The sequence below is a fragment of the Fragaria vesca genome, linkage group LG1 (genome assembly GCF_000184155.1).
Source record: "Fragaria vesca subsp. vesca linkage group LG1, FraVesHawaii_1.0, whole genome shotgun sequence".
Lineage (NCBI taxonomy): Eukaryota > Viridiplantae > Streptophyta > Magnoliopsida > Rosales > Rosaceae > Fragaria > Fragaria vesca.
Genome location: NC_020491.1, coordinates 12,270,088 through 12,294,369, shown reverse-complemented (window position 1 = coordinate 12,294,369; position 24,282 = coordinate 12,270,088). Strand labels below are relative to the sequence as shown.

The 24,282-nt window shown below is 37.6% G+C and overlaps 5 protein-coding genes across 5 annotated transcripts; 2 read left to right on the top strand and 3 right to left on the bottom strand.

Annotated features, from left to right (window-relative positions):
- The first annotated feature begins 1,746 nt into the window (after positions 1–1,746).
- On the top strand, positions 1,747–5,934 carry LOC101292838 (probable polygalacturonase-like). Its single transcript, XM_004288059.1, has 5 exons — positions 1,747–2,205; positions 3,352–3,472; positions 4,090–4,264; positions 4,578–4,648; positions 4,729–5,934. The coding sequence occupies exons 1-5, from the start codon at positions 1,762–1,764 to the stop codon at positions 5,361–5,363; spliced, it is 1,446 nt and encodes a 481-aa protein (XP_004288107.1). The 5' UTR covers positions 1,747–1,761; the 3' UTR covers positions 5,364–5,934.
- LOC101296804 (photosystem I reaction center subunit N, chloroplastic-like) lies at positions 5,900–6,796 on the bottom strand. Its single transcript, XM_004288072.1, has 3 exons — positions 6,421–6,796; positions 6,187–6,312; positions 5,900–6,093 (listed from the first exon to the last, which is right to left on the bottom strand). Exons 1-3 carry the CDS (start codon positions 6,688–6,690, stop codon positions 6,004–6,006), a joined length of 486 nt encoding a protein of 161 aa, XP_004288120.1. The 5' UTR covers positions 6,691–6,796; the 3' UTR covers positions 5,900–6,003.
- A 598-nt stretch (positions 6,797–7,394) lies between these two features.
- Positions 7,395–14,115, bottom strand: LOC101294011 (GDP-mannose transporter GONST1-like). The gene is made up of 9 exons (XM_004288063.1): positions 13,895–14,115; positions 12,367–12,598; positions 12,097–12,236; positions 11,235–11,364; positions 10,242–10,340; positions 9,634–9,788; positions 8,725–8,841; positions 7,950–8,047; positions 7,395–7,858 (listed from the first exon to the last, which is right to left on the bottom strand). The coding sequence occupies exons 2-9, from the start codon at positions 12,583–12,585 to the stop codon at positions 7,806–7,808; spliced, it is 1,011 nt and encodes a 336-aa protein (XP_004288111.1). The 5' UTR covers positions 12,586–12,598; positions 13,895–14,115; the 3' UTR covers positions 7,395–7,805.
- Positions 14,116–15,821: 1,706 nt separating this feature from the next.
- On the top strand, positions 15,822–17,404 carry LOC101295944. Its single transcript, XM_004288069.1, has 6 exons — positions 15,822–16,329; positions 16,403–16,458; positions 16,563–16,628; positions 16,773–16,814; positions 16,924–16,983; positions 17,187–17,404. Exons 1-6 carry the CDS (start codon positions 16,104–16,106, stop codon positions 17,214–17,216), a joined length of 480 nt encoding a protein of 159 aa, XP_004288117.1. The 5' UTR covers positions 15,822–16,103; the 3' UTR covers positions 17,217–17,404.
- A 12-nt stretch (positions 17,405–17,416) lies between these two features.
- Positions 17,417–23,356, bottom strand: LOC101292544 (protein artemis-like). Its single transcript, XM_004288058.1, has 4 exons — positions 23,168–23,356; positions 22,967–23,072; positions 22,528–22,739; positions 17,417–20,764 (listed from the first exon to the last, which is right to left on the bottom strand). Exons 1-4 carry the CDS (start codon positions 23,354–23,356, stop codon positions 19,517–19,519), a joined length of 1,755 nt encoding a protein of 584 aa, XP_004288106.1. The 3' UTR covers positions 17,417–19,516.
- Positions 23,357–24,282: the final 926 nt, after the last annotated feature.

Below are 24,282 nucleotides of genomic sequence, written 5' to 3'. Positions count from 1 at the left end.
CACCCATTTTTGTTATTAACACACCCCATCTATTTTTATATCTACTTCTTTTTTTAATTTTATTTACAAACTTGCCACTTGAATTTGATTGATAATTGGTTCTCACCATATAGAGTGTGTGTTAATAGCAAAAAAGAGGTGTGTTAATAGCACCACCCAAACATTATCCCTCTATATATTACATTTAACTGATTTAAGTAATCACATGGTGTTGCATTCAACTAGCCTAACATGAAGCTTCCATGTTAAGCATTTGAATCCCAACATCCTCTAATTTATGGACAGCAGGTTTGAATGATGTTCGAGTTTATGCGTTTACGACAAGGAACTAGTTCGACTTTGCAAGATACCCCAGGGAACCTTATTTTGAATACTAACTACGTGAATATGTTACCGATTCTTCTATGTAACCGAAACGACTTGTTATCTCACGTTGTTAAAAAAAAAAAAAAATCGGATAAACTAGGTTGGGGGAGGATCCGTGGTATACAATATTATAATCAAAATTATAACCAGAATATCATCTATTAGATCTAATAATAACTAACGGTTAAGATTCGTCATAAAACTAAATATTTTTTCTATTAAGAGGAAATAATTTGTTTCCTATTGAAACTCATTTACTAAAGAGGAAAGAAAACAATTAAGTTTCAAAGTTAGAAAATTGACGGTAGTCGAAAGTAGTCATCCAGTGCACCTTAGACATACTTATATCAGCTTCTTGTTTTTTTTTTTAATTCAAAAGATTCTTGTGATCTAAGTACTTCCATACATATTATGATTATATGTTTTCCAACGTGTTATGACATACATCATCATATAATTTTTTTTTTTTTGAAAAAGAAGAGGTAAATGATGAAGATACTCTCTAGTAAATGAGTTTCATCTAATGTTTATTTATTTTTCCATTTTATATCTAGTAAATGAGTTTCAATAGAAAACAATTAACTTCCTCTTAATCGTATTCCAAAATGAGAGTATGTAATCATCAATTTTCATTATGTTTTTAATAGATAAATTTTAATTTAAAAAAAAGAAAAGAAAAGAAAAGAAAAAGATCTAGTTTTTATAACTAATCTCAACTGTTAGTTGTCTTTAAATTTAATTGATGATATTCTTGTTATAATTTTAATTATAATTTTATATGCTACGGATCCGTGACCAACCTGGTTGAACTAGAAATTCCAATTTTTCCACTGCTATTGACACGTGGCATGTGCTGAAAGAGAATACATCTTGGACCGGTATGCCGTCCCCACTGAAAAATTATATAATTTTTTTTTTTTTTCAGAATAGTCCGGTGAAGAGCGCCTTCTTTGTTCCTTCACAGTTCTCACCACATTCCCACGTGTAAGAAGCTCGCCGAAAGCAATAATCACCCAGTCCCCACCCCACCAAAGTCAAATTTGTTCTACTTTAATGTTGACTCCCACTTCTCCACTACCCAACCAACCTCCGCCACGCCATCAATCACAAACCCAAAATGGTCCTAACCCACACACGATCCTCACCTCACCACCCACACCGAACAAAACGGATCCAGCTTTTCTTCACCTTTCTCACAACACCCCCACACTCGTGCGCACACCGCGCGTGGACCACACCTCCCTTCTCTTTGACGTAACGCGTGACCATACTACAAAACACTGTTCTATTCCACCTCCAAAACAAATCCCATCTTCTTCTTCTTCGAATTTCAATTCCGCCCTATTACTATTGTTTAGGGATTTCGGTTTTGATTTTCATGCACGAAGAGAAGAAATGGATTCGGAGAAGTCCATATTCGGCGGCGCCATCAGGCCGACGTGGCCGTCTCTGCTCCTCCTCTTCACCATCATGCTCCTCCTCTCCTACCAAATCTCCACCATGGCTGCCCTGCCGCGCTGGGCCGGGTCGGTCTGGGGATCCGAAACCGCTTTGACCGACCCGACGAGGAGGAGCTGCTCCGGATTCTTCGGCGAGGACGGAAGAGCTCCGCGGAGGAGGAGGAGGAAGACGGTGATGTCGATAAGAGACTTCGGCGGAGTCGGCGACGGGACGACGTCGAATACGGCGGCGTTTAGGAAGGCGATACGGTTCATGCAGGAGCAGCAAGGTGGGGCCCAGCTGAATGTTCCCGAAGGGAGATGGTTGACGGGGAGTTTTAACCTCACCAGTAACTTCACGCTTTTTCTCGAGCACGGCGCTGTAATTCTCGGCTCCCAGGTAACTTTTCTTTACCCTAAATATATTAACTTTGGGTTCGTAATTGTAGAATCTAGTACTAACTACTAAGAATATGTGAATGAAAGTAAATTTGGAACGGTAAACTTCAAAATATTACTGGGGCAGTGAACTTCATTTGAAAACTTGAACACCGAACTTATGAGTACCGTTAGGAAAATTATATAGAAATTTTAAGTTGCGATAAAATAAGAACATTGGTTTAGGGGTGACCGAAATTAAACATTATTTTTAAAAAAAAAAAGAGAAACACAGTCAAAAACCTCAAAAAACAACCTAAGCGAAAATGTGCATCATTTCCTCTCTAAGTACACATCAACTTTTGGGTTGCATGAGACTGTGGAATTTGTTTTTGTGGGAATTTTAATTGAGTATCTACCCTACCGAAATAAATAAAATAATTTAGTGACATTGGCCGGTTATAATTACCGATACAGGTATGCATTTGTTACTACTTGTTGCTCAATGCCCACTGAGGTAGGAATGCTTTTATTATTAGTCATGACTCATGAGGGTCACCGATATGATGGTCATAGATGATTTGGAAGCATTTTCCATTAGAGGGAATAATAAGGTTCACGGGTACAGCTGAAGAGAGCCCACCATCAACAAGTATTCACTTAAATTTCATGATTGTCTTGTTCCCTGCGTTGTACTTTCTTCTGTTCTGCACCTTAAATTCTGGTACTTTGATGCCAGAATATTAGTATCCCCTGATCTGTTCCTGCAACATACTCAGACCAACCAAAATTAAATTTATGGGACTATACTCTCTCTTTGGTTTTATTAATAATATATTTTTTTGTTTTTTTGTGGGTGCCATACTGTCACAGCCACATAAAGGTTTCTTAAATTGTAATTGGGTATCATTTTTATTATTATTATCTTGGAAATACACTAACAAGTAACAACAATGCTTTCAAGTGAATAGCAATTCCTGTGGATGATAAGCTATTACTTAATAGTAATAATACATTCTTACTGACTATAGTTCTATCTCGACACCTTGGATCACTATACATATTAACTTCTCGAAACCCTTACTCTATTGTGCAGTTTTTGTTTTTTTGTTCAATCTTTTGTGCAGTTTTTGGTTGATGAGGTTATTTTTGGCTTTCTTCTTCATAGGATCCAAAGGAATGGCCTATAATTGAGCCATTGCCTTCTTATGGAAGAGGGAGAGAGCGGTTAGGAGGAAGGCATATAAGCCTTATTCATGGGGACGGTCTCACTGATGTTGTCATTACAGGTACCAAATATTTTTTTTGCCCTCCTTAGTCGAGGACTTAAAACACAAAATGACCATGTGAGCTGTGGATATGAAATTGGTGCATGTGAATTTATTGAAAGATCAACTAGAACATGTTGAAATCATTGATGTCACATGTATCAATTTAATCTTTGTAATGGCAATTTATATTCTCATAAAATTGTCTGTCCATCTGCCTACCAGAGGGTCACATTCACTAGAATAGGCAGGCAGTTCCTTCATTCTTTAATAAGACACTTGATGAGTTACTAGTCTTGGTGAACCAAAGAACTTCCCTGTCAAGGTGTTAGATCGATCTACCTACCAGAGGTCACAATTAATAGAAATAGGCAAGCAGTTACTTCATTCTTTAATAAAATACTTAATTGAATTACTAGTCTTGGTGAACAAAAGAACTTCCCTGTCAAGGTGTTAGGTAGACATAATGAAAGTTCTTACAGTAGAAACAGAGTGACAGTCTGTTAAATTTGTTTGGTCCAGAATTAGTATGTTTGCTAACTTCCTCCAAAATTCTATGACATGTCATGGCTTTGATACATGAAGTTGTAAAGCTTGTCCAAGTATACTCATTCGATCCTTTATGTGTGGGATTTCAGGTCATAATGGAACAATTGACGGTCAAGGAAAAATGTGGTGGGAACTATGGTGGAACAGAACGCTCGAGTATACGAGAGGTCACCTTCTTGAACTAATGAACTCTAACAACATTCTCATCTCTAACCTCACCTTCCTCAATTCTCCTTTTTGGACAGTTCATCCTGTTTACTGCAGGTGTGTCCTGATTTTCCCTAATATATTGTTTCCTTTATATATTTATTTATTTTTGTTTTCAAGTATACATGCATAATAATTCAAGTTGCTGGAAATCCCTAGTTTATGCAAGTTTAGAAGAAGAAATTTCATATTGTTCAGCACATATGAGCCTGTTACTTTCTCAAATATTTTCTCTATGATATGACCACCAACCATAGTAGCCTAATGACCCATCTTCACCTGTAATGTCATTGAGGAATACACTCGGTTCAAGTTACTCCATTTTCATCCTATTGATAATCAGCTCATAGTTCTTTTCTTGTTTGATCAGCAATGTTGTTATAAAGGACATGACAATTTTGGCTCCCCTTAAAGCTCCTAACACTGACGGCATTGACGCAGGTATGTTCTTGTTGTCTCAATTTGATGTAATGTGTATCGTGTAAGTTAGTTATGGAAGTTAACTTGATGCTATGGCTCAGATTCATGTACAAACGTGTGCATTGAAGATTGTTACATTGAGAGTGGCGACGATCTTATAGCCATTAAAAGTGGTTGGGATCACTATGGAATCAAGATGGCTCGTCCAAGCTCAAACATCATAGTGAGGAGAGTTTCTGGCACCACTCCCACCTGTTCTGGAATTGGAATAGGTAGTGAGATGTCTGGTGGGATTTCAAATGTTACCATTGAGGATTTGCATGTTTGGAATTCTGCAGCTGGGGTGCGTATAAAATCTGATAAGGGTCGAGGGGGTTACATAGAAAATGTTACTATAAGTAACATAAAAATGGAAAGGGTCAAGACACCCATAAAGTTTAGTAGAGGGTCCAATGACCACCCGGACAAAGGATGGGATCCCAAAGCTGTTCCCAAAGTAAAGGGAATTTTCATCAGCAATGTTCTGAGCTTAAACTCAACAAAAGCCCCTGTACTGCTGGGTGTCGAGGGTGGTTCTTATGAAGGGATCTGTCTCAGGAATGTAACTGTACTTGGTTTAGCAGCATCTGCAGCGTGGCAATGTGAATTTGTTTCCGGTTTTGCTAATGACGTATTTCCAACGCCATGTCCTCAGATGCAGGATATTGGCTCTTTTGACTGGTGTCAGCAACGTTGAGGTTATGCGGGATGCTTTTGAAAGTGTCTTTGGAAGTGTGAGCTTTGATAAGTTTGGAGGACACGGTGGAATTACTGCAGCAGTCGGGTTTGCTTTCAGAATTTAAATCTAACCACACTATGGAAATGTATGTCATCAGATCGAGCTTGTGCAACTAAGTCATCAGTTGGTGTTCAAGGAGCTCTTGAAGCGTGCATATTTCTTGTACACTACTCTGATTGAGCACGGGACTGTGGTGTTCATGACAAGATACTGGATATTTGGGACATATTTTCCTCGAGATTTGTTTATTTGACAGAGATGATTACATGGTGCTATACATACACATACACACTCTGGGAAGGTACATGGTAGTGAGCCTCAAACACTAATCTTGTATAGAAATCATACAAGGGAAATGTAACAGTTTTGAAATGCAACAGTTTTTTCATTGATGTATGATCACTCCTTTGTGATCTTATAATGCATTATAAAGGTCATGTTCTATTCCATTCTTTGGGCAACAGAAAGAAGAAAGGGAATACAGAGAACATCGTAAGGAAGATCAAAGGTTTGAAGCTTGTTTACTTAACAAGAAACTGAATTAGATACATTTCGAAGTTTATGAAAAAGAGATTGCACATATGCATGCCTTTCCGGATCACCATTTCCAGAATACATTGGAACCACACTTGTACTTGTCCTTGCCTTCGCATTCCAAACTCAGATCGTCAGAGAGAAATGGCACTTTCTGCAAATCAAACCCCAAAACAAGTTAAGAAAAAGCCAAATTCTTAAGTAACAATTGATTACAAGGAAGAATGAGTTGGTAGTTGTAAAATACCTTTTGCTTGGCAAGATCTTGGCAGCCAGTGAAGTTCTCAGGGAATTTGCAAGTCCCAAACTGAACAGTGAATGCTCTTGCAAAGTTTGCTCCACTTGTTGCCAGCCTCTTCTTGTCATTGAGTTCCTATATTACACAAACATACATGCATATATGTATTAACAAATTTAGTCAAACTTCTGATTCATAATTCACAAGAAACATTGTTAGCAAGCTAGCTAGCCAGCTAGGTACCTTGTTGGTCTTGCTCTTCTCCAGGTAGTCATCAATGACGCCGGCATTGGCGATGGAGTTGGAGGCAACGGCAGCAGCAGTGGCGGTGAGGAAGAGCAGTGCAGCTCTTCTTCCTCCAACGCTTTGCGACTCTTGATGTTGTGCCCTGATCACAGGCATGGCTACTCTCTGAGGCATGGAGGTCATCTTCCCATTGCCTTCAGCAAGTATTGCACTGCTGCCAGAGATGGCATAGTTACTTGCCAAAACGCTAGAGTTCATGGCTGCCATTAACAAAAATGTGAGATCAAACTTGGTTCAGTGCTATGTTTTCTCACAAAGCTAAGCTAAGCTTGGTGTGAGGCTACTAGTACTGAGGGTAGGATTTGGGGTGCCTTGTGGATATTTGATAAGGAGTGATTGTGATGATTGATCAATGTAATAAAAGGTTGTGGTTGGAGTGTGGATAAGGTGAGATTTCCTCGCTCCTATTGGCAAAGTTTGCACTTGATGCTTGTTTAAGACAACGAAAAAATTTGTGGTAGCCTTGTGTTCAGGACCCGCCACTTTAGAAAATCAAAACTTGTTCTTGCTGCAATGTCTCTCTTTGAAGTTGAATTAAATTTAGGGACACACCCTTAAAATTACTCTAACATGTTTGTCTCCGGTCACTTTATCTTTCTCACATTTTGTGACTGCATATTACCACGGCCGGCAGCCTATTGGTTATTTGAAATGACTCATTGTGAGTCACAAGATTAAATCCCAGTGATATCATGAATAACCGAATGGAGTAGTGCGCTCTAAAACTAACTTGTATTACTTTTTAGCTTCATAAATACAAAACTAACCACACTCTACAGCCTTAGATTCATATTATGATTTTAGGGGGTTTGTGTCACCAAAGACTTTTCCAAGTTATATGTTATGAATCTGTTGCCAAAAACCTCCAGGCTGCTACTGGTTTGTTTAGAAAAGTTAAAGGAAACCTTTTCACCATTAGCATGAGGCTCTTCTATCTTTTAATTTCGCATATGAATTACAGAGATATTGTTTGAATAAGACTAGAAAAGATGATACATATTACATAAGAATGAGTTGCAGCACAAATGCACAATACAAATTGGTGAAAAAAATTAGTGGTAAGGTTCTGAGCTATTCATATAATAAAATACAACATTTCCCGGAGGCCTGTTGACGTTAGAGGGGAACTCCCAGATACTATACCACAGCACACTCAAATAGGCAAAATCTTCCTTGCTTGTTTATCAGTCACTTCACCAGACTTCATGAGAATATCTCAATGATTTCCAAGAGTTGAAGCATGAGATGTTAAAGCAGAATGGTTTTCCCATTGTAAAACATTTCATCATCAAGTAATACAAACAAGTTAAAGCTGTTCCAGATTAAGATCTCTCCCGCATTTTGGCTCTAGCGAAAAATACTCCCGCCAAAAGACCTACAAATTGCAAATTTTCATTGGTAATACTACAAGTTCAGGGTTTCTTTAAATGGTCATCGAGCCAGCCAGTTTGAGAGAAAAAACTTACCAAAGAATATGCTTGCAGAGTTCTCTAAACTGGTCGGGACCTTGAAAAGTACGATACCGGCAACAGATAGGGGGATCTTATTCAGTGAACCTACAAGGCTGCAGACATTTACCCACGGTCAGAGTTGTCCAGTCAACATAGATAACTAACATAACAACTCATCCACAGTTCCTACAGTATTAACATGCTAAACCTTCATTTCAACACATAATTAATATCCTATGGTTCTTAAATACTTTAGAACTATGGCTTTTTTTTTTACAATCACTAGCAATGCTTCCCGGGCTAGTGAACATGCCAGAGACCATATCAGACCCGAGGATAATATAAATATTAGTCATATATTTGAGTCCATAAACTCCAACTATATATTTCCATCTAGGCTAGGATCAGGTAATATCTAACTATATCAACTACAACTGTGAGTTCTGAAGCTGGTCAGATTTTGCTACAGAGTAAAGCTTGGGAAAAAAAAAAAAAAAGGAGACCAAATTTTCTTTTTTCCTCTCGGTTCTCTCAAGTTTGAAATGCCGATTTGACTAACATCTACCATTGAGAGTGATAGAAGTATGTAAGTTTTCTAACTGGAGTATGGTACTATTCCCAACTTTCGTCTTTCGGGGCACTATAAACTCCTTGATTGTTATTCAAGTTGAATGAAGCATTATATGATTAAAGAACAAAAAAAATCCATAACTAAATATACTATGTCCAGCTTTGAATAGTAATCAAAATCTAACTATTGTATCATACTGTGTCAACCACATCATCTTACCTGTATGTTGTAGCACCTGTTTGATGAAGAAACCACATTGAAGTGAAGCTGATTGCCAGACCCAAAATTCCACTTAGTGTTATTACCAACCAGAAGGATGGCAATCTCAGTAGTGGGCTGCAAATTTAAATGAACATTCATTAATCTAATAGGATAAATGAAAACAAGAGCATGGTAAAACATACTCCAAACCATTATTTTTTTTCAGTTAATCAGTTAACAAGACTTCTAGACCTGAATTCCACTCATAACCATATGGTTAAATCAGGATCCATTTATTAGCTTGTGATCACACTTTTATGCTGAAAGCAATAAGCAAATAGAAGCAACAATGACAACAAATTTTGGAGGACCTCACATGCATATTTCTTTAAAACCATATGATGATAAAAGGCAAATAAAGAGGAAGAAGAAAACATTAGAAAATCTTTGGAAACACTCATATATAGCAGGCCAAATCTCTTCCCACCTATCATCTAGATTACTAATTTACTGTTTATCGATTACAAATGCTAAAGAGGACTTCTGAAAATGTGTGTGTGTGTGTGTCCAAGTTTTTTCTTTGCATTTGCATATGCCTTTTGTACTATAGGAGCTTTGTCATTCATAAACCTTTATATATTGAAGTTAAATCACAATGACCAAAAGTACCATGATAGAACAAACAGCACTTAGTTAATGCTCTGACACTCGATTTCAAAAGCTGGAACAAAGTCATGACTCACAAGTAAGCTAACCATCCATATTCATCATTCAAATTTTATCAGATGTCCCAAAGGAACATTCATCATTAAAACCAATGACTGCCTCAATAATACAACCTTGAAACATAGAACATATACCATACAGATGTTATCTGCTGCTACTTGAAAGTTAAATGATATCAAAAAGAGAAAACAGAATACTTACGTGGTAAAGAGATAATCGACCTCATTGAAAACAAAAATAAGAAGAATCCCAAGAGGCAAAGAAAGGGAGTTATTTAGCAGGACCATAGAAAACTCGTTCAATTTTCCAGATTTTGTAACATGCTTTGCTGTATCCATGACTCTCCGTAGAGTCAGCTGCACAAACAATATAATTATCAGTGATATGCTTCAACTTAAAATCCATGGCAACAGAAATCCAATAAACAGACCAAGAAGTTTTTAATATTACTGCAGATTTTAGATGCAGTGTCCACTCTGACATCTTGCTGATTTTGCGTTCTACCATGTGACTAAATAATATTTAACCAAGATAATAATATGTCAGAGCAACTGATTCAATTTGTTTTCATATAAATAAAATTCTAAACTGTATTCTTCCTATATTTTTCACCACTAAGAGCATAATTTTGTTCACCAGGAGAATAAACTAAGGGTTATTTTCATTGAGCTATCAACAACATAATGGAATCTACCATATCAAGTTCAGCATAGGAGCTTATATGCATAAGGGAAATGAATCAGGAGTTTGAAGAAAATGAGATGCATAATTTGTACAGAAAGATTGATGCCTCCATATTATGTACTCACAGAATAAGATGCAGTTAAGAAACAGTTGGCAAGTTGCCACGCATAGCCGATTGCATGAAAAGATAAATCAGTCACCCCTCCCGAAATTGCAGAGATTATCTGCAAAAGTAAGAGCCGTTGCCATTATCAAAATCATGAGAACTCACAAATGTATTTGTATGCAACAGAATAACATCTTCAAAAAAGTTCATAGTGAGTTGCAGCAGCTGCAGGCATCACCAACATTAACTTTGTGACTTTTTACTTTTCAAGTCCAAAGAGGTTTCTATGTAGTAGTCTATCTTGGCAATACAATTTTATCTATGTCAAGATGTATGCACGTGGACCCACTAAACATCTTCCCTGAGGGATACTCGACCCCTCAGATAGAGACTCACGGTAATGAATCAATGATAGAAATGGGGCCGACAGACTCCCAGAACACTAATATTTTCATCATCTCAACATTTTTTTTCCTTATCCCAATGGAATGGGCTCTAATTTTTTCATCAATTGTGTTTTTGACATCCATGTGACAAATTAAGATTGAATGCAACTCCAAAATCCTAATTGGTAGCATCAAAGGTCATATAGCTACTCCCTGGCATATTAAAACCCTTTTGGCGGATATCAAGTACTTGATGCAATTGTTTGAGGACACCTATTTCATGCATATTTGGAGAGAAGCCAATTTTCTGGCGAATACTTTTTTGCCCTTAGGCCATCAACTCAACTTGGCTGTTTGGCAACATACACTTCCTTACCAAGCATTATAAAGCTTTGTACCTTGATCTTTCTCGAATAGGGTGTTTAAGAGGGGCTTTTTATAGCCCTTTTTTTCATCTAAGAAAAAAAAATCAAGGATATGATGAGGCAAAAAGGAAGGAACAATATGACAAAGCGCTTTCAAGTGGCTCTAACAAGCCAGACAACTACAAGATGTAAAACTAAGGGTTGGCTTTGATTTTTAAAATCCCAATCTTAACATTTTTCAAGTGAGTCGGAACAACATACCATTAGAAACAGAGCTGCCCATACTCTGCTGTCATGATGCTTCTGAAACAGATACATTTCACCAACAGCAGTTATCACATTAGTAACATTCTTCAGGACTGTGACCATCGCTACATTGATGTACTTCAAGCTGCAGACAGGAAAAGAATGCATGTAAAACATGATAAAAGGAAAGAGCATGGATTTTAAGCAGTGTCCAAATACAGAGACTCAAAGCAAGTACATAGACATAAATCAGAAAACCACCATGATTAAAACCCAGTAATGAGCAAACCCTATCTAAGAGACTCATCAGCCAGAGATATATCCATAGCCTAACTGTTGAATATAAACGCATAGCAGCATGTTAACATACTGGCATCAAAATATATATATCAAACTACAAGAAGCCAATATGTGTTCATGGATTGGTAATTCCGTTATCAGAATATGTAAAATAGATCTTATGTAGCAAAGATTCAAGTATCATTATATGGAATTTTGGCCGGAAAAAAAACGGAGGACTAAATCTAAGATTAAGCTAAACTTGTCATTTGAACAACAAGTTACAGCTATACTTTTGCCATTTGAAAGCAAAAGGAGTTGAAACTTGCCTAGTAGTATCTAGAACATATCATATATGCTTCAAACATGATGTTTTCCATTTGAAATATGATAGGTATGTGGTTTGGAATTGTAAAGTATCAGAGATCTGCATAGCTTGCTTCTGAAGTGTTCTTTTATAAAGGGCGAATGAAAACTTTTACATTGAACAAGTGCTGGCACTAATTGTAAGAAGTCATAAACTGTCATAGACCATTTCTAAACATCAGTAAGCACCAGGATGGCCTTTAATAGAAAGAATTATGTACCTACTTCATACCTAAACATGCTTGTAATGAGCATCCCAACAAATATAACATTCACAGGCAACCAGACCTTAACCAATCTCCATGTTAGTGGTTCTGTTGATATTACCCCCAGCAAACTTAATGTAGACACTATAATAACGGAGATGAAGTTCTGCATCCAAAGAAGAACAATGAGATTGTTAGATTTTATAAATACTTTCAAATTGTTTTGCTTAAATAGAGTTGAGCAAAGAGAAAAATAATATGGCCAATGCTCCTAGAATCAAACTTAATATAGTTACCTGGTACAGCATCAAAGAAATTCCAGCATTAAAATCATAACTGGAGAGCACAAATTTGTTAACTAGTATCATGCTGCATGAAGATATGCAATACGCAAGACCAGACAACAGGGCCTGGTTTTGTATTTTGACCACCTTATTACTTCGTGGTGTTTTAACTCTGTCTTTGTCCAACTTTCCATCTTCCAAATCAGCTTCATTCTTTTCAAAAGGCTTCATGGAAAATCAAAACCTATATGCAATACAAGAAAAGTTAATTACTACTTATGGATATGCTAAATTCATTGATAAGATGAAAGACCAGGAAAGGGAGACAGGGAGATGGAAAGGTTTATTATTCTTCAGCACGCACTCCAATGAGTAAATCAATGCCAAGTTTGAGAGAGCATTTAGGAAAAAAAAACCATGAACATTTGAATGCTCTCTGACATCCTGCATTGATCCCAGACTGAACTTCCCACAACAGAGAAACAATCTTATGGGATAACACATGGACTGGTTCCAATCAAATTTCAAAGGACACAAGGGCTACATGAAAAATAAAAAATAAATAAATAACTGCATACAGGAGTTATGCAATGTGTACATTCATCCAACAAGAAAGGAAGTTCTACACTATCTAGTGCTTGTATATGACACAGTCAAGCTTGACAAGAAGCTTTAGTGGGAGTCTTTTCTTTTGTTTGAAAAAAAAAAAAATCTTGATTAGAAATAATGAAGCCATTAAAGTGGACAAGTAGTTCACAAGCAAAAAGAAAGAACAACAGCAGAAAAAAAATCTAGCAAAATATTAGTAAACGATGCAGACGACCACCCCATGATCCCTGTGCTTAGACTACAGCTGCCCTCCAGTCAAGCAAAATAAAAGCAATGCTACAGTCACTGAATTCTACAAAGCATAACAGAATCCCATAAAGCCGCCAAGAACTACACTCTAACCTGAAGTTCCTCCATCCCTGCACCTTTAGAATTAAACAGTAAATATTCCTTTCAATCCAAAGCACCCATATGACAGCAAACACACTGCTGCACCAGAAAGGTTTAGCCTTTTTTTAACTTTTCCAAAGTCTAACACTTAGTAAAGTAAGACTCCCTGCTGGGATCACCCAACTCAAACTAACCAAACAATAAAACTTATAAAATCAGAATGTTGCCCATTCGACCTCATCGGTCAAGGACCCTATATAACCAGAAATCTTGTCCTGCGCCACCTTTGTCACTACTGAACTAACAGAATCAAATGAAAAGAAATCTAGCATTTTCAATCACACTAACATTTGGCCTGAGGCTGATTCCATGGAAAATGGAAAATCAAAACTTGTAATGATTTCTAGCTTCACCTGATTCAATTAAGCAAAATCTCTATTGATGCTCAAAACACATGTAATCCAGCTATGAAGAACAAACCAAACCAATGATGCAGAAGCAATAACAACAACTACCCATTTGAATTTAGCCACTGAATAATCAAAATCTAATACAAAAAGCAAGAAACTTGCAAAAACCAATAGAGACAGAGTTTGATCACCTTTGAGCCCAGTTCAAGTCAAAAACCTCAGCAGCTCTACACAAAGAGTTGGAATCACAGAGAACCCATCAAGTTTCTGAGAGCTAGAGAGGCGCGAGAGGTGAAGAAGAATCAAAAGGGTATTGAATTGGAAGGGAGAGAAGTAGAAAGGTCGAGTCTTTAAGAAGAAAGATGAGTTGAGTAGAAGTGGGAGAGGCTTTTGATTTAAATGTTCTTGCTTTGGGGAAGAGTTGAAGTTATTTGACCTTTTTATATATCATCGCTGCCGTTGAACAAGTTGGACTATTCTTTGGCATTTCTTAACCCAAAACGAGTCGAGGACTTGAGGTTGTCTTTTTCATAATTTTTCTCTCTTTCTTTTTCACAACCATTTTTCATCTGATTCTTATTTGGCTTTTGATAATTGATTCAGCATAATTGATGGAAAATTATATTTGCAACTAGCTTAGTTTGGGTTGTTTGCTATATGATCAGTAACTACTCTATAAATGCTCAGGTGGAGGTTCTTGTCACATATCATACTCAATTATGTACTAAAACCGAGTCCTAGTGTTATGGCTCTTGGAAACATCACAAGATGCTTTTCCTATCTTTTAAGTTCCAAAACTTTTAATGTTTTTGACTCGTAAGATTGAAATTTTTATTTTTCAAGTGATATCGCTAGAATGAGCAGGTGAGTTAAGGTAGTAATTTTTTTTATCATGCTACCTTGAATGTGTAATTATTTATTTTTCTTATTTTCATAGTTAAGAAAGTAAATTCCACCACCATTGTCACCTTCTCCATACCAGCTCTCAAAAACCCCTCTAACACTTCCACAAAGTTGAAATCAAAAGTATGAGTTATATGTCACTTTGCTTTTTAGTGAAATTTTTGACTGTGTCTCGCCAAAAAGAAAATCCTTCTACTTTGTTCTTGCATGTTATTAATTTGATGTTGAATTTGAACTCTCTTGAGGTAGGCTGGTCAACTTTTGAGACCCAAAGAGTTCAACTATATGGCTCCCTATTGTTTCCATTGTGATGGAAGCATGGAAGCATTTGTGCATATCACCTATTCATGAATCATTAGCAATACATAAGGGGTGTATCATAAGCACATGTTATTCTTTTCTATTGAAACTGATATCTCATTGCTAATGGAGACAATATGTAAGACACCATCTAAAAGTTTGGACAAAATGGAGGAATAAGTTTAGCAAAGATCCACTACTGGAGTAGTGGCTCACCAACCAAATTTGGTGATCTTCAACTAAACTATTGCAATCTCTATCCAAACTCTGTTTGAAAATTTTAACACAATTTTGCGGATATCAACATAGAAGGATCTACTCGGTCCATCCTTCATGTAATATTCTAAACCACTATCAAATTTTGCCCTCAAATGAAACTTAAAAAATTATATTGCTACATAATTATATTGCTCAAATGTAACACATGTTGCTACATGCACGTTCTAATAACCAGCCCTAACGCTAATAACATGGAGAACAAGATCATTGCAGGTTTTTAAAACTAGAGATTTGGAATTATAATCGACCAATTATCGAGCAATTGCTAGAATGCATGTAACCATAAAAAAGAAGAAGGGATTACAAGTAATTAACAATGTTCAAGCTCTTGCTCATTTCCATTGAATTGCGTTCTGAGTTTCTGGGTTTGCAGATTGTTTGTAGTTTTGATTGTTTTGCAGGTGTTATTTTTCAGTCATATTGCCACCAAACATGGGTTAGGCTTAGTGTAGAATAAGCTTAACTTGAGTAGTCTTGGACTCCATTAGAAATTAAGTCTGGGTTAGACAATCCCTTGCACCAAACGTGTTGTTAGAGGCTTAGCTACTCAATACAATTATACAAAGCCTGATCATAGAGATAAGAAATACCAGATATTCAAGTTGCTCTTCATGATTAACTAAAGGAATAATAAGTATGGATAAGAGTCGATCAATATTGAACAAAGGTAAATGAGCTGTGGAGAGTAACAGTAAAGAAGAACAATGCAATGATCCCAGGATTCCTGTATAAGACGGGGATCCTCCTTAAAATCTTTCATATTTTCCAAAAAAATAAATAAATTAAATGATGTAATAAGAAGACTACTTGTCTTCAAATGCTGGCCGTTGTAAAAAAAAGACTGGCTAGGCATCATCTCTTATCTGTTCTCAATAGAGGTCGGTCGTACAAACACAATACTAAAGCTCTCACACTCCCATGGCTTTCTCTCCAACCCTGTCACACAACTCATTCTCATCCTTCTCTCCCGTCCCACAGACTTTGAGAAGAATCCCTCTTCACCGTTTGCCCATTAGAGCTGTGAAAGCTGCTGCAGAACCAGAAAAGGACAAAACTCCCCAAGAGTCTAGTTCCAATGCTCAGCCTTCAAGTCCAAGCAAAGGCACAGCCACCCTTAAGCCTCCAAAGAAGCCTGTCTATTCCAGTGAGTATCTATACTTCCTTTAAAATGTGTGTGTGTGTTTTGCTTGTTAGTCAGTAACTTTCTATATGGGCAGTGAAGAAGGGTCAGATTGTGAGGGTGGACAAAGAGAAGTACCTTAACAGTGTTAATGTAAGTACTATTAAACTTTGAATTGTGAAATCTAATATGATTCTGTTGGCATTCCATGAATTATCCATTGGCATGCTGAGATGTTCTGCACAATTTGATTTCAGTATCTATCTGTTGGACATCCACCTTATTACAAAGGGTTGGACTATATATATGAAGACCGTGGTGAGGTAAGTAGCCTCTTAAAACTTTTTCACATAACCAACTAGGCGAAATAATGCCAAGTTAATGTGGTGAGGTTTAAGAAGAAAGACTGAAAAGAGTTGGTTAGATGTTGATGAATTGTGAAGTGTGACTGAAAGAAACACTTTCAGGTATTGGATTTGCGCATATTTGAGACTGGAGAGTATGCACTGGTACGAAACTCCTATTCTGTCTGTGGCTTCAATGCCTTTTCATTCATTTTGCAGTAACCGCAGGTGTAGTTGAATAGTCATTAACTATGTAAACTATACATGTTAATAGATAGCATGGGTTGGGGTACCTACAGCACCAGCATGGCTTCCAACAGAAATGCTCATCAAGGTACTTGCTTGATGACTCTTCTTAGGTCGATCACACAATACTCAGGCTTCAAATTCTGATCAAGCTTGAGCTCATTGAATCTCAACAGTTGTTATTCTAAAGCATGCTTGTTTACCAAGTGACCATTCGCATAGTTATATGTGTTGAGACTCGATCCTTGTCATTTGGGCTTTCTGTTGATTGACTTCTGTGTTCCCTTGCAGTCAGAAAAACTCGATTATGAGAGACTATGATGCAGGCAGGCGGGAAGAGAAGGCTCCAAATGCAAGAGGAGAGGATAGCAATGACTCAATAATGCTAAGAAATACAGGAACTCAGAATCTGAAATGTTTATTGTACTTCTATAAAAACTTAATGTAGTGGAATTAACAGACCAAGAACACTATGATTTGCTCAACCAAAAAAGTGTTTCTTTCTATTCAAATTAAACTCCCCCTTAGAAAAACAATTAAAACATTTGAGCAGGTGAAGCACACTAGTTGATTATTTACCAAGTCATGTTGAGATCTGCACAAATGGAGATAAATGAATAACATTGATATCAATGTAAGAACTAAGAATCCATTCATTATCCAAAGCAGCACCTTTTAGTTATCTGAAAGAGAATTTGACAAAGTGGTTAGCTAACCTGCTAAATGGAGCAGGAAAAGAAATCTTCGCAAAAGCAGTCACAGAGTCTGCCAAGCTATGCGATGAATTGCTATAGGCTACCAGTGGGTTTGTGTGAAGACTTGCAACAATTGTGTGCAGGTTTTTGGTGGGGTGATTCTGAAAGAAAAGCAGAAGATACATTGGAGAGCTTGGGATAGACACTATTTCGAAATAAAGATGGAGGCATGAGATTCAAAAATCTTCACTGGTTCAATATGGGGAAGTTAGTGAAGCAAGGGTGGAGAATTTTACGTAATCTAGAGTCTCTTATTGCCAAACTAAAGGCAATGCGTTTTCCTAACGATAACTTCATAAAGGAAGAGTTGGGTGAGCAAACCTTGTGTATCCCATGGTGCAGTATCTGGCAGGCTAGAGAGGTACTACAAAGAAGCTTTCGATGGCAGGTTGGTAGTGGTGAAAACATTGATGTATGGCGAGATTGCTGGTGACCAGATTCTTACCTCGGACTCCATATACACCTCAACCAAGAGAAGCACCAAGAAAGGTATCTGAGCTAATCTGCATGGAAACTTGAACGTGGGGAATGTGGAACTCATTGCGACCTAATTCTCAATATTCCACTTGGTCGAAGTGCTCCAAGAAACAGGTTAGTCTGGCACTTTCATAAGGAAGTTTTTTTCACTACAAATAGTACATATTTATGTTGCTGAGAGATATTGCTTTGGGAATGGTTTCAACTCCTCCACCGGATCCGTATAAGAAACTGTGAGCAACTATTTGGAATGCAAAAGTACCAAACAAACTTGCTTTACATGTATGGAGGTGTTGCACAAATATTCTGCCGAACCAGGTTTCTTTGAGTACAAACGTTTATATGGGAGACATGGTATATGCCCCTTGTGTGCTGCTGGAGCCGAAAATAATGTGCACTTGTTCACCCAGTGTGGATATGCACATGAAGTTTTGGCAGAGGCAGCAACGCCTATACCTCAAATGGGAGTGACAGACTTCAAGATTGGTGGCTGATGCTAGTGAAGTGAACAATTTCAGTAAGGAGCTGCTTGGTAAAGTCATGATGCTATTGTGGGCTATATGGAAGAACCGGAATACCGAAGTGTGGGATGGAGTGAGACAACACCCCCGTGATGTTGTTCTAAAGGCATTGACTTGGTGGGCAGAATTCGTGAAGGCCAATAGTAATGGAAAGCAGCTAAGAGCACGAAGGCAAGGATGAATGGAGCCGGAACAGGAATGGAGTAAAATGCAGTGTAGATGGCGCTGCTGGCATGATTTTTTGTGAGCGGACGATCAAATGCTGCAGCTTGTAGGCCATTGCAATTAGTAACCTCCCCTCTACATGCAGAAGCATTAGCTTCACTTGAAGCCTGAAGGAATACAATCGGCAGTGGAGATGAATTATAAGGTGGTGTTCAAAACTGATTATTCAGTGTTGACAACAGCTGTACACCAAGAAGAAGAGGACATGTCCATGCTCAGTCTCATTCTTGAAAAGATTAAAGCTCGCCTACACAACTATGGGGAGTTCAAAGTAGTCTTTGCTCCTCGAGAACCAAATAAAATAGCACACACAGTACACACTAGCACAAATAGCTAGTTATGATAACCATACTTGGTTTGGTATTGCTCCTGAATTTGATCCAATGGATATGCTACAATGCTATACTGCTGCAGATTCCATATTCTATATTTAGCTAGAACTATGAACTTGTGCAACAGGTAAATCTCTTACTGTGCAATTTCTATAACCAGAGGACACAACATCTGGTGTATCTTTCTCTATACAGTATACCCACAACAATGACCGCCTTTATCTGGCACACAGGAGACATAAGCATGTGTTGTAGAACTTCCATACTGTTCTTAACAGTCTGATAATTAAAGCAAAGAATGGACTGGTAACTTAATTAAAAGGTGTGAAATCAACTCTCCTCTTAGCACGCTTGCGGGCATTCATAAGTTCGACTAAAGAAGGAAGAGGCTGGGGCACAGGCACATTCATTGACCTGTATAATTTTCGAACTCTTTCATTGAAGCACTTTGACGACCCAATCAGAGAACAAGAAACCTTGCGTGCTTCTAGTTCAATTGGTCTTTTCTTTTCCGGCTCATACTTCTGATTGTCTTCATCCCATGAACTGAGGTGTGCAAGCTCCAATTCAGACTTTATCTCCCCCGGCTTTTCACATTGTAATTCATTAGCATTTTCCTCTACCTTTTTGACCAAAGTCTTGCTGCAACATCTCTGTTCACTGTTTACTCCCCCCTCACCTGACAGCTTCGCTCCAACTCTATTATCCACTTCTTGAAAAGGTTTATCTTTTAGGTATACAATTTTCTTCTCTTTGTGCTGAATAGCTGATTCTTCGAAACCAAACCTAGCTCTACCAAATAAGGTGACAGGTGGTCTTTTCCTAGGAGGAGAGAAACTGAAGAACTTTTTCGGGGAAGCAGACTTATTGATCAGTTGCAATTGTGAATCTGCAGGACTTTGATTTGGCTCTTCAGATGCTGGAGTTCCCACAATTTCAATTGATACATCGGCAACTGAAGAAGGTTCCATACTAAAGTCTAGAAGTTTCCAAAGAGGATCAGTTGGAGATATTCGAGAGGTCAAACAGTGCTTCTTAACATAATTCAGCTCCATAGCCCTGCAACTGGGAGTGGTTGAAACAACCCATTTAGGTACTAGAAGCTGCAGAGCCCACTCCAATTCTTCCCTGGACGAGTGCATTGAGTAACAAACATGCCAAACACCAAATTGGTCCCTTACTGCTTCATTGAATCTTAATTTTCTTTGACTTTCATTGTCTATCAATTCTACCTCACAAGCATACCACTGTGCTGAAGGACGAATTATGAGAGGCTCAGGCTTCAAGTTAACTTGGGCCTCTGCGAGCTTTGCTTTGGCTCTCTCATTGAGTTTTGGAAATGAATCAAGCACCTGGAAGCGGGAAGACGGATCTTGGGAGATGATTTCAGGAGCTATGACTGTCAGAGCATCAAAATACTCAGGATTGGTGACTTTGTCGACATATATCTTTGATCCAAATGTATGGGACACATCAACCAATATCTCTTCCTGACCGAGTAGATCACAGGCTAAGTGCACCTCAGTTGCATCAGGATGCTTCCATATACAATTTATGACCTACATTTAAAAATATTAAGGAATATATACAAACACAAAGAACACTGAAGTGATTGCATCTGCTACGAAATATATACTCGAAGGGAAGGGAATACAAAGTTATCTATAGTATGCTTTGTTGTACAGATACGGAAAAGTTACAATAACTAACAAGGAGTCAATAAAACCTTATAGCAATTAGCTGAAGTGAAAGTACATGAATTTTTTTTCAGCAATTCCTTAACCAGAACAGATTTAACATTGCAATCTACAGCTTGACAATACAATAAAGCAACTTGATGAGTTCAAACAAAAGCTAGACTAAAAAACCATTACAAAACCAAAATGCTTTAAATCACTCATCGCAGTAAAGTGGTTACGTGCTTTCATGTATCTTCAATGCCTAAGTCACAGTACCAAGCCTAGAAAAAGTGGCAAGGCCTTCATACACTCTTGAGGTCTTTGATTCATGATTATGAGTTTGTTTCTCAAACTTCGAATTTATCACCATTTACTTTTATTTATAGAGATAAAACTCTTCTAGACACAAAGAGATAATAAGTTAAGCTGGTGCCTGGAGATCGATTGCAAAACAAACTACGATGCACTTGACAACGTGTTTTAGATACTCCAAGACAAATATGCAGGAAGCTTATGTCATGAACAAGACAATGAGTTGGGACATGTGCCTTGGAGAAAGAAAGACAAGCAGAAGTATTGAGTGCACTTGAAAACATTGATATTGGTCATAGGTGATCATGGTAAACGTCATGCCATAGGAGGAGGAAAGAAGATTAGCATAAGAACACACTTGAAACCTAGTTATTGGTTATTGGTGATCATAGTATATGTCAGTTTGTGCATAACTTTGTATATCATGTGTTGGGGAATCAAGAATAGACTAGACGAGGAGAGAGGATTATGAGTGGATGTTAGCATAGAACGGAGGAAGAAAAATGGATGAAGACAGGATCTGATTAGAACTAGAAGTAATTCAGCATCTCACTGAAGGTATGTACTTAGTCAAGTCACTTGCACTTTACACATGAGTAAAACTCTCAGGGTTTTAATTTCATCCAGCTTTCATTGATTTTCAAAATTATTAGTAGTGGCGTTTAAGGGACTGGTATATGAATTCCCAGATATATATACTGCTACGAATTCTAAGAGAAATGATTCATGAAGGCTAATAACAAACATAAGGGTCTCACACGCTACAGCTACAGATATACGACTTGAAATAATGCACCTAAGGTGTGTAAATTGAAATAATTGCACCAGAAGCTAAAGGACTCTAAGTCAGTTATATTTGGCTTGGTAGCTCATTTATCCTAGGTTGGTTGAACAAATTTCATACTTCAGTACTCCTAATTAAGTACAAAAGTAGTCTTGTATTTCATCTTCCTTACTGTTGCCTTACGCTTCCATGATTTTTTGCCAGGTATGAGAGTTTGATAAATAAAAAATAAAAAAATAAAAAATAAATAAAATAAAAAAAATCACACACGCACACACACAATGTTTACACCTCCTCCTTTCTGGTAGGTATAAAACCTAAGATTTGTATCTTAGTGTGACATATTATTCACAAAACGCTTATACAAATCTTCCAAGATATTTATGTAAAGGGTCTAGTCTTGAATCTTGAATAACAGACTGTTGTTTTCAGTTTTCAGCATCATCTTTAAGACTAATTAGCCCTGGAAAATAGGAAGGGAACAACAAAAAAAAAAAAAAAAAAAAGGAAAACAAAAGGGTAAGTGTTGGTGAACTGAAGATAGTACCTGCTGGATTGCTGAATGTTTGCTGGGGAAACTTTGATAGTATTTTCCAAACGTGCAATCTAGGAAAACATAATCGAGTTGACACCTAGGCTTCTTCCCTTTCTTACCAAGGTACTTCTCTGGCAAACGTTGCAGATACTCAGGTGTGAGTCTGCAATCTCCAGTGTGGAGGACATTTCCAAAATCGCCTTCAAACAAGAACATCACAGCACCTAAAGAGATTCATCCACTCCATCAGCAAAGCAAAACAAATTTGAAACGCCTGATTTTTTTTCAAGCCACATCAATCAATAAGAGAACATAATAATTCCACTCGAAACATGTGATCTCAAAAATCAACAATGAACAAAGCGGCACCTAAGACCAAATTGAATCCATTGCATTGATATGTTACAAATAACACAGAAACCAATCCAAAACATCATGAAAGAGCAGATACCAGGACAGTGATTAGCGTCGAAAGCTGTAACAGAGAAGACTCCATCAGGGTCATCAATAACCACAGATTGCCCGACCTCAATGCCCACGAACAAAGACTCATCAAGCTGCAAAAATCCCAATCAAAGATCAAAACTTTAACCCGAAAATCGAAATGGGCAACTGCCAAAAGCCATGAAAAGATCCAAATTGAAAGACAAACCTTGGGGTAGTGTTGGAGAAGGAGGGTTTTGGTGAGATGGGTAGAGTAAATTGGGTAAGAGAAATGGGAGGAGATCCCAATCGAGTGGTCTTTGTGGGCGTGGGTTAAGAAATGGTGCCTCTTTCTCTTTGAAGAAGGGCTCCATGTATCGACTGAAAAGGGGAGACCTTTGGGCATTTCAATCGACATCTTTGCCCTCTCTTTCTCTGTGGAAATGGAATTAGGGTTTCAGAGAGATTCTGAAAGCTTCCACAGAAAGAAAGAAAGAGAGGGAAATGAAATTTGGGGAAGAAATAGAGGGAAATGAAGACTTTTGGATTTATATAGTAGAAGGTTGAAGGTGGGAGTATATTTCATTTGGTACCGCCTAAGGTTTAAGCTAATGGCACGATTGGACCAAAGTTTCTATTTAATTTCATTGGAGGTCATATTTTTCTTTTCTTGCTTTCTATTTTACACCAAAAACGGTTATCCAACATTAAGTTTCGAGTAAATATGTTCATGAAGAAAATGTTTTAAAACTGGACTGGTAAGATTAAAATTTTTTAATGGCAGTTGTATAAATCTTTACGGTCAGCTAGTGACCAAATTATTGGGACTGGTTCGCACAATTTCTATCTAACCATGTTCGGTCGGGTTAATCGAGGACGTTTTATTTTTTTTCAAAACTTGAATTTATAGGGAGTCAAATGTAGGTACCTTGGTACCCTGCGGACCATTTTCCCAAAATTAAAGAAATTGAAGACAGAAAGTAACAATTATAAGAAGCCTATGTAACTTAGTTGTTATATGTTTCATGATCTATGCTCTACCTCATTCTTTCATGCATCTTAAATTTTCATAATCTGTCTTCTTTTTTTTTGAAATCTTCACTCAGCCTTCTTAAGGATGATACGTGCAAAAGGTTCATCATCTCGTCTTCTTTCTGAAATCTTCCATCAGCCTTCTTCATGATGATACGTGCAGAAGGTGCAAGCCACTTCAAGGAGCCCATCAAGTTCAAATAATCTCTAATTGCTTCTTTTGATGGATTTTTCATCGACACTTGCATAACCCTACTAAAACTCTAAAAGGCAATGGTGAAGGGAAACTCTTTCGGAAGCTTTGAGGAAAGA

What these genes read in the sequence shown, in the direction of transcription:
- LOC101294011 (XM_004288063.1), bottom strand. Translation starts at nt 12,585, where the DNA reads ATGAAGCCTTTTGAAAAGAATGAAGCTGATTTGGAAGATGGAAAGTTG. An exon ending in GTCGATTATCTCTTTACCAC is followed by an intron (nt 8,842 to 9,633) that starts GTAAGTATTCTG and finishes TTAAATTTGCAG; the next exon opens with CCCACTACTGAGATTGCCAT. An exon ending in ACAGGTGCTACAACATACAG is followed by an intron (nt 8,048 to 8,724) that starts GTAAGATGATGT and finishes AAATGTCTGCAG; the next exon opens with CCTTGTAGGTTCACTGAATA.
- LOC101292838 (XM_004288059.1), top strand. Translation starts at nt 1,762, where the DNA reads ATGGATTCGGAGAAGTCCATATTCGGCGGCGCCATCAGGCCGACGTGG. An exon ending in CTGTAATTCTCGGCTCCCAG is followed by an intron (nt 2,206 to 3,351) that starts GTAACTTTTCTT and finishes TCTTCTTCATAG; the next exon opens with GATCCAAAGGAATGGCCTAT. An exon ending in CACTGACGGCATTGACGCAG is followed by an intron (nt 4,649 to 4,728) that starts GTATGTTCTTGT and finishes GCTATGGCTCAG; the next exon opens with ATTCATGTACAAACGTGTGC.
- LOC101295944 (XM_004288069.1), top strand. Translation starts at nt 16,104, where the DNA reads ATGGCTTTCTCTCCAACCCTGTCACACAACTCATTCTCATCCTTCTCT. An exon ending in TATATGAAGACCGTGGTGAG is followed by an intron (nt 16,629 to 16,772) that starts GTAAGTAGCCTC and finishes AAACACTTTCAG; the next exon opens with GTATTGGATTTGCGCATATT. An exon ending in AGACTGGAGAGTATGCACTG is followed by an intron (nt 16,815 to 16,923) that starts GTACGAAACTCC and finishes ACATGTTAATAG; the next exon opens with ATAGCATGGGTTGGGGTACC.
- LOC101292544 (XM_004288058.1), bottom strand. Translation starts at nt 23,356, where the DNA reads ATGTCGATTGAAATGCCCAAAGGTCTCCCCTTTTCAGTCGATACATGG. An exon ending in CGACGCTAATCACTGTCCTG is followed by an intron (nt 22,740 to 22,966) that starts GTATCTGCTCTT and finishes GAATCTCTTTAG; the next exon opens with GTGCTGTGATGTTCTTGTTT. An exon ending in AACATTCAGCAATCCAGCAG is followed by an intron (nt 20,765 to 22,527) that starts GTACTATCTTCA and finishes TTTTAAATGTAG; the next exon opens with GTCATAAATTGTATATGGAA.
- LOC101296804 (XM_004288072.1), bottom strand. Translation starts at nt 6,690, where the DNA reads ATGGCAGCCATGAACTCTAGCGTTTTGGCAAGTAACTATGCCATCTCT. An exon ending in AGAAGAGCAAGACCAACAAG is followed by an intron (nt 6,313 to 6,420) that starts GTACCTAGCTGG and finishes TGTGTAATATAG; the next exon opens with GAACTCAATGACAAGAAGAG. An exon ending in AAGATCTTGCCAAGCAAAAG is followed by an intron (nt 6,094 to 6,186) that starts GTATTTTACAAC and finishes TTTGATTTGCAG; the next exon opens with AAAGTGCCATTTCTCTCTGA.